This window comes from Sesamum indicum, linkage group LG8 (assembly GCF_000512975.1).
Source record: "Sesamum indicum cultivar Zhongzhi No. 13 linkage group LG8, S_indicum_v1.0, whole genome shotgun sequence".
NCBI lineage: Eukaryota > Viridiplantae > Streptophyta > Magnoliopsida > Lamiales > Pedaliaceae > Sesamum > Sesamum indicum.
This window is the reverse complement of record NC_026152.1, coordinates 4,154,456-4,166,070: the sequence shown is the minus strand read 5'-3', so window position 1 is coordinate 4,166,070 and position 11,615 is coordinate 4,154,456. Positions and strand designations below refer to the sequence as shown.

Below are 11,615 nucleotides of genomic sequence, written 5' to 3'. Positions count from 1 at the left end.
GTGTTGAGAGTTCGACCTCCCAACCTAGTTATCATGAGGTCGAACACCAGATAGCACATATTGAGGTTGTAGTCCAGACCGATCATCGTGAGGTCACACCTAAGCTTACACATCCTAAGGTCATGTTCCCAACTGCACGTCACGAGGTCGTTGATACTGAGGTCGCTTGCCAAGTCGCGAATATCACAGTTGTGGTTATCTTAGATACGAGATATACACTCTCTAACTATTTTTTTTATCATTTATGTGATAAAGTTTGTTAGATTAGTTAGAACAATTATGCCCATTGTATATTTAATCTCCTTGTACACCTTCATTTTGGATGATAAACATTATTACAGAAAATAGAGAAGATTTTCTCTCTAGAATGTCTTCCCCTTTGTATTTTTGTCTTTTTTATTATAAGGAATTTAACACAATGCTTGGCAATAATTGAAAGTTCAGGAAGATTGATGTAATTCCTTAATTAATATTATCTACACTTACATAAAAAGAAAAGTCATTTTTTACTCACAAACGAAAGTTTCTAACACCACTTCACTATTTATTTATTTTTTTCTAAAGATAAAACCCTTAAAAATTAACATGCAACTACGTCTAAAGTTACTTTTTACTCACAAATAAAAATTTATGACACCACTACACTATTTATTTATTTTTTTGTATAGATAATACCCTTAAATTATTTTTTTTATTTTTTTTTAAATGTAATGTGTTGAATTATATAGTTTATTTTTATTTATAATATACATTATATAATAAAAAATTATTTTATTATACGATGACAGAAATAACATGCAACTCCGTCTAACAGAGAGGATAAAAGAAATCGAATTTCAAGTCGTAGTCAACCAATGTATCATAGAATGCTGCATATTATTTATTTGACCCTAAAAATAGATTTAATTTATCCACATTAATTTCTTATTCCTCAACCTTATAGAGAGAGAGAGAGAATTTTTCACATTTGACCTATACATATTATATTAAATTATAATTATGATAAACTTTCGAATTGCTGCTGACTCTAATAAACTCCGTCACGTCATCACTGCTTTTAGCATAATTAAGTTTTGGTCGGCCAAAAATAATTTGGCGTACCCAAAAAAAAATTGAATTTTTGTTATATTTAATTATTTTAGTTAAAAGTAAAAGTAATATAATAAATATTAATTAATTATAACTGAACAATGACTATTTACTGATATTTTTATATGAGGTCAAATATTAGTTAATTATAGTTAAAAATTATAATAAGTATTTTGATTAAAGATAAATTTACGGTGAAAGTTGATTAATCGTGATCAAATCTAATTTTTTGTTTCGATTTTGATTGGTTGTGATTTATGATATAAAAAAATAATTATTTTTTGGGGATAATTACACTGTCTGACCTTGGTCTTACCTTGAAATTTGATGTAATTATAAGTGGATCTTTGTGGTTTGAAAAATTGTATCCAGTACCCCTGATATTTGTTTCTGTCTAACAAATAGATTCCTACATTAGCTAAAGTTTACCGAATTTATTGATATTAGCATAAAAAAAATTAAATAAAAATTCATATTTGATCTTGATTGACTTGTTACTGATTTATTATAGGTCAAACAAATTTTTCTAATAAAATTATCCTTATACATATTTACAAGCTAATGCAGATGAGAAGTTACATATTGAATCTTATAAGAGTAATTTGATCAAAAAAAATATTTGATCTACAATAAGTCATCAAAATTAAATATAAGTTTTGATCCATTTTTTTAATATAAAAAAATTTATAAATTTTAACTAATGAAGGGATATATTTATTGAAGGAGGTAAAATCTGATAAGAGGATAACATAATTTATTTATTGATTTGGTAGTGGTGTGGTCAATAATTAGGAATTAGGACATTCCCATCCATCTCCCACAAAGTTGATGTGTTTGACATAACTAAGGTCAAAAATTAACATAAAAAATTTGTTCCATAATATTCAAAATATAAAATAATAATTTTAATTTTTCTTATGTATAAAGTTATAATTATATGTAAATAACGGCAATGTATTCACTCCACTTTTATTTTAATTATTTTTTTGAATTTTCTTTCTTTTTAGTAATAATAAGAAGAATGATAAATAAATATAAGAATAATAATATCTCCTATTTCCCCTAATCAATTAATTCCTTTCTATTTTCAGAATTATTTTTTTATTTCTATTTACACGCAATAGCCAATACGTAGAAGGAAGGTGGGCCCAAGATGGGTAAAATGGTAATTTTATCCATTGGGATTTATTACTACAACAAAACGCCCAATCCCAATATAGTATTCCACCCTTTTTCCAACGTTTCACAGTCTGTAACAATTCTCTCTCTCTAGACATGAAAACCTCAAGAGTGTAAGACTCAGACAAGAACCAGAGCAAAGACAACATGAAGCCCACTCCTTAATTTCCTCAAACCCCCCAAAAATCTTGATAAGATTTTCAAAGATGAAAAGAAAATTGATTGTTCGTCGGCTTTCTCTTCCCACATTCTTGAGAATGGGACTGCTTGATTTCCGCCACCTCCTCATCGTATCGGCCGCCATTTTACTCCTCCCCTCCGCAGCGCCGGACATCGCGTCCGATCGTGCTGCCCTGTTAGCCCTCCGTTCCGCAGTGGGCGGCCGTGTCCTCCTCTGGAATCTCTCGAGCCCCACTCCCTGTTCGTGGGCCGGCGTCACGTGTTCTTCTGGAAGCTCCTCCGTCGTCGAGCTCCGCCTCCCCGGAATGGGGCTCTCAGGCCAGCTCCCGCCGAACACCATATCCAATCTAACCAACCTTCAGACTCTGAGCCTCCGTTACAACGCCCTCTCCGGCCCACTCCCGGCCGACCTCTTCTCTTCGCTTACTTCCCTCCGCAATCTTTACTTACAGCACAATTTCTTCAGCGGCCAAATCCCCGATTCTTTATTTTCTCTCACGTCCCTCGTGCGCCTGAATTTGGCTCACAACAATTTCTCCGGCCCGCTTTCGCCTTCATTTAACAGTCTGACTCGCCTGGGAACGCTTTACTTGCAGGATAATCATTTCTCAGGCCCGATTCCAGACCTGAATTTTCCCAGTTTAGTTCAGTTCAACGTTTCGAATAATAATCTAACTGGGCAGATCCCCAAAGGGCTTTCAGGAAACCCCAAGAATTCATTTTCTGGGAATTCACTCTGTGGCGCCCCGCTTGATTCTTGCGCCAATGAAAACCCCAAGAAAAAACTCTCTGGCGGGGCCATTGCCGGAATTATAATCGGTTGTGTTCTCGGGTTTTTCTTGATTTTATTGGTTCTGTTCTGTCTGTGTAGAATGTTGGCTAGAAAGGGGATGAGATCAAAGGATGGGATTGGGGCTAATGAGAGAGAACTTGGACTTCCACGAGAGAAAACGGTGGAGAGTGGGGATGGGACCAGCAGCAGTTTTGGGGCTGGAGCGGAGAGCAATGTGATCAGTGGTGGGAAAAGGGGATTAGTTTTCATAGGAAAACTTGGCTGGAATTTCGATATAGAGGATCTTTTGAGGGCGTCAGCTGAGGTCTTGGGAAAGGGCACGTTTGGTACTACATACAAGGCGGTGCTGGAAACGGGGCTGGCTGTGGCGGTGAAGAGGCTGAGAGATGTTAATTTGGGGGAGAAAGAGTTGAGGGAAAAGGTTGAGGAGATTGGGAAAATGAATCATGAGAATTTGGTGCCTTTAAGGGCTCATCATTGTAATAGGGATGAGAAGTTGCTTGTGTATGATTACTTGCCAATGGGGAGCTTGTCTGCTTTATTACATGGTGAGACTTTTGTCCTTGATTTTGTTCCATATTTCTTTTCGATTCTTTTGCAATGTGTTTAGACCGATGCTGGATTTTTGCATTAATTGAAATTACCAACCCAGTTGATAAATATCCATCTTGGTTGCGTTTTACGTTCTCGGACATGGAGTCTTGGGCCTAGGTTGCAGCTTCTGTTGTGTAAAATGTGTCTTTTGCATAGCCTCTGAGAACTCTGGAATGGCACGTTACATTAGACATTTTGCTTAATTGTCTGAATTTGATCTGTTTCCTTTGTGTTCTATGGATGGATGAGTCGATGACTATGATTCTGTCAACTTTTCTGACAAGTATGGTTTTGAATAAGTCGTGAGATTGTTAATTACAATGCAGTAAAATGGAACTGGGATTGATTGGATGGTTGTTATTGTTTCCAACACTTGTTCTCTTCTTATTGTCTGTATCTTTTATCAGTTCTTGCATCAGAAGTATCCCTTGACCAGACAGTAAGCATTTGTTTTACATTAGCTACAACGGTTAAGCATTTCGTTCTGACTTAGTGTATGGATTTTAGAACCATTCTTGCTCAACTGGTTATTCTATGTTGTAGGAAACAATGGAGTGGGCAGGACACCACTGAACTGGGAGACAAGGGCAACCATTGCCCTAGGAGCTGCCCGAGGAATCACATACCTTCATTCACAAGGCTCATCTGTTTCCCATGGCAACATTAAATCATCAAACATTCTCCTCACGAGATCCTATGAAGCCCGTGTATCCGACTTCGGTCTCGCTCGTCTTGCAGGCACCGCCGCCACTCCCACCCGTTTAGCCGGCTACCAGGCCCCGGAAGTAACCAATCCTCACAAAGTCTCTCAAAAAGCAGACGTTTACAGTTTTGGGGTCTTGCTGTTGGAAATGCTGACGGGTAAGGCCCCAACGCATTCATTGTCGAACGAGGAGGGCGTTGATCTCCCGCGATGGGTGAAGTCCGTGGTCGGAGATGAGTGGACGTCTGAGGTTTTCGATCTTGAACTCCTACGGTACCAGAACGTCGAGGAGGATATGGTTCAGCTGTTGCAGCTTGCAGTTGATTGTACGGAGCAGTACCCTGATAAGCGTCCGTCGATGGCTCAGGTAACGACGAAGATTGAAGAGCTTTGTCGTCGGAGTGTAGATGATCGGAGTGGTGATATCATTGATGTTGGTGATGAAGAGCGTGGTGTTGGTTTAGGATCACCAGCAACCTAGAAGAAAGGATTGCATTGTAAGATCAGATACTTTTGCTGTTTGCCATTCTTGAGGTTCTTTGATTGACAATCGAAATTGCATTTGCTGTCTCATTCTTATTCTTTTCTTCTTGCCATTGCCAAATTCTATGTTTCACATTCTTTGATTTTTCATGTCCTAAGGATAGTAGTTGTAGTTTCCCACCATTGTGGAACTGATTACTGTGCATAATTTGGTCATATTATGTGTATATATATGACTTGCATAATTTATTATCTTTTCTTATAAATTTCTTTTTAAATAAAAAAATAATTATCTTGAGAAAACCACGAAGAATAAATTAAGAGGGCGTTTGGTTAAGATTATAAGTTTTTCAAAACATTTTATAAAATATTTGAGAGCTTATAAAATTATATCATATTTGGTATTTTTTTAAAAACGATCTTATAAAGTTTAAAAATAAAATATTAGAGTTATAAGCTATTTAGAACAAAAGATACTTCTTCATTAACTTATTTTAAAATAATTATCTATGTTATAATTTATTATCTTTTCTTATAAATTTCTTTTTAAATAAAAAAATAATTATCTTGAGAAAACCACGAAGAATAAATTAAGAGGGCGTTTGGTTAAGATTATAAGTTTTTCAAAACATTTTATAAAATATTTGAGAGCTTATAAAATTATATCATATTTGGTATTTTTTTAAAAACGATCTTATAAAGTTTAAAAATAAAATATTAGAGTTATAAGCTATTTAGAACAAAAGATACTTCTTCATTAACTTATTTTAAAATAATTATCTATGTTATAAGCTCTAAAATTTTATTATAAGAAGTATGAGCTTATAAAATCTTTTAAATAAACTTAGCCTTATAAGCTCTTAAAAACATCTTATAAAATGTTATTTTTCAGAACTTATGAGCTTTATAAAACTGTTTGATAATTTATTTTTCCCCCCGAAAGGAACTTATAAGATTTCAAAATAAAATGTATATGAACTTATAAGCTCTTCAAGAAAAAGAAACCTCAACCCAACTATTTTTATATGGTAAAATACACTTTGCCCCCTGAACTTTTCCTTATGTTACATTTACCTTCCTAAATTAACAAATGTTACACTTACTCTCTTAGTTTGACAAAAATGCCCCTCATGCTTTGAATAATTATATTATTCTTAATATATTTTAGCATTTTGTACATTAATTTATTTTTTAATTAATTTTTTTAATAAAGGAAGAATTTCAATTAAAAATGAAGTATAAATTAATATATATATATATAGTAAATACAAAATAAATATAATATAACTAACAACTCATATATACTTTTTAAAAGAAATTGACAAATATACATGCATACCAAAAGTTAAATATTTTTTAAAAAAAAATGAATAAATATAAATATTTTATCATATTTTTAAAGAAAATATATTCGAAAAACCATTTAATCACTCATTTTTCTCTAAAAGAATAGTTAGTTGATAACTTAATTTTATTACCAAGTTAATAAAATCTTTTCATGAAATTCTTTTATGTATTTTTTGTACTCATTCATTACTTAACTTTGAGTCTGTAAAATATAATAAAATTTAAATTATTTAATTCACTAACTATATCTTACTTTATTATAATTAAAGATATTTTTTCCAATTAAAAAAATTAATTAAATTTAAAAAGAAAAATTATTAGAAAAAAATTTCTTTGAACTATATATGTGTATAATATAAGGACTACATTATCCAAAAATTTAATTATAGGGGGAAGTGTTACATTTATTAATTAAAGGGGTGAATGTTATATCAAAAATAATTTAGGGGGTAAAGTGTATTTTACCCTTTTTCATATATTGACAAATATCACCCTAAAAACAAAATATCTACTTATATCATTCAAAATTGTACTAGTTTGGTACTTTCTTTTTTTTTTTTTTTTTGGCATAATTACAATATGAAATTTTATTATATTCAGATATTTAAAAATTTATTTTTAAAATAAGATTAATCATTTTTAAATTTTAAAACATTTTATAAGATTTATGAGCTTAATAAACTCATAATATCTTATCAAAGATACTTTAAAAAAAATTATAAACTCATCCAAACATTCCCTTAATAATATTAAATTATTAATTTTACTTTCACATTCAAATTTGAATTTTCCCCTCTCTCTGACTAAATTCTATGTGGTACCATGGAACAGCATTGCCATGTGATCTTTTTCAAAAATTAAACGAATGTCATTTTCGGTCTTTATGGCCGGTTTTCAATTGTTCTTTTTCTTAAAGTTGAAAACACATTTGATGTAGTGAATTTTAGGACTGTTCTATTCAAAATTTTATTGCAATATTTTCTCAAAACTTAATAATGGTAAAATACACTTTTCATCACTATACTTACCGCAAAAATTGATTTTAATCTCTAAATATTTTACGATACGATTTTGGTTCCTAATCAGTTTAAAATATTATGATTTTGGTCCAACAGTTAAATTAAAGTAAAAAGTTGATGGAATTTGGAGAATACGGTCATGTTCTTCACTCAACCAGGGCTCCGGCTCTAGTGCTACTGTCTGTCACTACTATCCGTCAGAATTTTTTTTCAGCGACTTTTCTAAACAACCAAACCTCTTCCAGACTCGCCTCCCCCTGCCTTTGGCGCATTTTCCCATCAGCCTAGCCACGTCCTCTCGCATGCCTTCGGAACACCATCGTGTTCTTCACACCTGGCAGTGGAAAATCTCCCAAAACGGTAGTGGAGCAGGCCGTGTTTTCCAACTCTTTCAATTTTATCCATAATTTTAACGATAGAACCAAAATCGAAATAATTTATAAAGATTAAAGACCAAAATCATATCTCAAAATGTTTAGGAACCAAAATCAATTTTAACCATAAGTACAGAGACCATAGTGTAGTTTACCCACTTAATAATTGATTTTACTCGTACATTGTACTATCGATTACCAAAATACCGGTCTTGTAAATTCTAGACCTCGGAACATAATATATTAGGTACGTGAATAATATATTGACATATACCTCACTTTTTTATAGTTAAGATGTATCAATCTTTCACACATTCAGTACACAAAAGCACTGGATATAAGTATATTTAACCCACTTGCGAGCTATATTTTAGTAGCGACTGCACAATTGGGTATTTATCTCACTTTACGTGAATGTATTATAATTTATTTCTTGGTTATTTTGTTATACTAATGTATTGATCGGGAATCAATTTATTATAATATTGATGTAATTATATTATTAATTCTATAAAAATAAAAATAAAACTGCGGATTTTATGAACAAAAATTAGAAGCTCAATGTTCCATAATCTTGAATCATGATTATTATTCTTATTACTCTTAATTACAATTAAAATAGATATAAGTAAATATAAAAATAGAGTTAAATGAAATTTTAATAAAATTTATTATGATATGAATGGGCTAGTCAGAAGCCCAGCCCGAGTTCAGTCCAGTATATGGGCCCAAACATGAGTCTTGTCATATGGATTGGATTATTTAACATAGGCTTCAAATTAACAGCTGAATTACTGATATTAATCAACATATTTAATTTTTTTTTTCAGAAATAACAATAAAAAAACTATGTTTTTTTCCTTTTGGTTATTTATAATGAATTTCACAATTTACTGCAAACATGACTGGTTTTGACTCGGGATGACAACGGCGCGGTTCAGATTTTTAAGTTTTGGTGTAATTATATGTGAATTTTATGTGGTTTGCAAAATTATATTTAGTATTCTTGATATTCGCTTTTGTCTAATAAATAAGTTATTCTGTTAGTCTGAATTTACTGATATTAACAAAAAAAATTAAAGTATTTACCAATAATCGACTTATTAATGATTTATTGTAGGTCAAATAAATCTTTTTATGATCAAATTACACGTTAATGCATGTGAGGAGATATATCTTCACCATGATAAGGGTAGTTTAGTTGGAAAAAAATTGTTTGACCTGTAATGAATTAGTAATAAGTCAATCAGGGGTAAATATATTTTTTTCTGATTTTTTTTATTAATATCAGTAAATTAGGTGAATTTTGACTACCGTAATGACTTATTTGTTAGACAAAAGCAAACTTTAGGGACGCTAAATATAATTTTCCAAACCAAGGAAAAACTATGTGTAATTACACCAAATCTCAAAAAACAAAAATCAAAAAAGGGGATGTAATTATCCCTAATTTTAAATTGACACGAAATCCGCCCCCTCCACCTCAAATTCACTGCAAACCTACTCTGAAAAGTCTTAACCCATGAAACGTGGTTATATTTTTACTACAGTTAATTAATATATATATATATATTAAAAATATCTTATTTATAAATATTTTTAATAGGATATTAACATTATAATTTTTTAAAAATATATATCAAATAAAAGATAATTATAAAATATTATCTGGGGCGAACTTTGAGCTACACCCTAGACTCGTTTCAAGTTCGGCTAAACCTGTAAATTGGACACGTAACCCAACACCCAAACCTATTTTGATGACCACAAAATTCAAAAGTTATTAATATTAATAAAAATTTTAAAGTTTTTCTATCTATATTTATATCTATATCTATATTTATATAAAACAAAAAGTCACTCCACACTTACAAACGATGATTAATGACATCGCTGCACCCTTTTTTGTAAAGTAAAAAATGCCCTAACTTATTCAACTTTTCAAAATTTATATTAATTGATAAATTATTTTTTTGTTTGTATTAATATAATATATCGCTTAATATATTTTACTCTTATTTATAATATATTTCAAATTGTGAAAGATATTTTATTATATGCACGCGGAACGACGTGCTATAACGGCTAGTACTATTATAAAAGAAAACTCAATTATCGTACCAATTTTTGAATACCCAGATTTACCCCTTAATTCATTTCTTCTCTTAAAAACAAAGTTGGGTTAGAATAATAATTTACCTCTTAATTCATTTTTTTTCTCTCAACTCACTGCTCCATATTTCTCTCACCCATTCTATCACCTATTCTCCATATTTTTTTCCTGTACAAACTTTTATATATTTAATAAACCATAATTATAATTATTTTTTCTCTCCCACCTTACCGGTATTTTTTTCTCACAAACTTCTTTCTTTTTTCTCAACTCACACTACGTTTGTATCGTTACACTTGATGCTATTTATGTACTAAAATTGACAAAATACATAATTTAAACACAATGATTAATATATATTAATATTTTAGATAAATTACATTAACACCCCTTGAGGTTAAGTCAATTTACACAAACACCTCCTACCTTTTGCAAAACTACAGTTACACCCCCTCAGGGGTGCCCCGTACCTTTTGCAAAATTACAGCAACACCCTTTGAGGGGTGTTTATACGTCAGTGTAATATTTTTGAAAGGGTGTTTGTATAGATATTGTATTTGAATAGGGAGTGTAGTTGTAATTATAACTATAACCTCTTGAACTATAGCTGTAATTTTACAAAAAGAAGAGAGTAATTTTGTATTTTAACTTAATTGCAAAAATGTCTTCTTTGATTTTCATTTTGCAATAAACTAAAATATTTTTTATTCTTATTTAAATTTAGATGAAAAATTTATCTTTATTCAAAAGAATCATCAGATTTTTTTGGATTAATTAGTTACTAATATAATTTAAATCTTCTTTTGATATCAAATAATACTTAAAAGAATAATTTTTTATTTTTTTAATTAAATTTAGGTACATTTACTATCGATTATCTTTATCCGAAAGATCCACTTATTTTTTCTAAATAGATTTAGTTAGTAAAATAATGTAATTTGTTTATGTATATATTTTAAATGAAAGCGTTGAACTATATATATTTTTTTAATAAATCTTTTACAATTATCAATATCACATATTTATATTTAACGACAACGAACAAATATAACAATTATATACTAATTTCCATGTCAGGTACTATATTTAATTAACAATTATTCTTAATGTATATACAATAACATCCCATACGTTGGTAGAGTTCGAACCCATGACCTTAAAGTTATGGGGCCTCAACTTCGTCAATTAAGTTAGACCTCGTTGACGAACTTATTTTTATAGTCAATATACTTTTGCATTTTTATACTTATTAATTACTTTAAATTTAAATTTCAAGTATACTTTATTTATTTATTTATTAAATACAATGCTTCCGTACCTTGGCACGGGCTGCTGATTAATATTATAAATCAATTATGAAACCAAAACGTTTGACTTGGTCATGTGAAAAAGAAAATGAAAGAATTAGGGTTATAAATTAAAAGATTAACAAGTATAAAATTCTTTTAGATATTTTCCACATTTTTCATATGACAATTATAAAAGAGTTGAAATATATATATATTGATGTGTTTAAAAAATTGCACGAGTCAAATGAATCTGGACAATTGTTCAAGGTTTGGATTGGAGTGAATGCGAATTTTGAAATGGAGATATGGTGAATAAAGTTAGTGAAAAATATAAAAATACGTGATAACGTGCTTGTAGAATGCTTAGAGATTATTTAGAGAATGTGAAGGACGTGAGGGGGACGTCCAAAAAGTGAGAAAGGTCTCCGGGAATGTCTTCAATATGGAAGAAT

General features: G+C 30.6%; 1 protein-coding gene across 1 annotated transcript; it reads left to right on the top strand.

The window, feature by feature from the left end:
- LOC105167723 (probable inactive receptor kinase At1g48480) lies at positions 2,308-5,166 on the top strand. The gene is made up of 2 exons (XM_011087543.2): positions 2,308-3,789; positions 4,379-5,166. The coding sequence occupies exons 1-2, from the start codon at positions 2,475-2,477 to the stop codon at positions 5,017-5,019; spliced, it is 1,956 nt and encodes a 651-aa protein (XP_011085845.1). The 5' UTR covers positions 2,308-2,474; the 3' UTR covers positions 5,020-5,166.

What these genes read in the sequence shown, in the direction of transcription:
- LOC105167723 (XM_011087543.2), top strand. Translation starts at nt 2,475, where the DNA reads ATGAAAAGAAAATTGATTGTTCGTCGGCTTTCTCTTCCCACATTCTTG. An exon ending in CTTGTCTGCTTTATTACATG is followed by an intron (nt 3,790 to 4,378) that starts GTGAGACTTTTG and finishes TCTATGTTGTAG; the next exon opens with GAAACAATGGAGTGGGCAGG.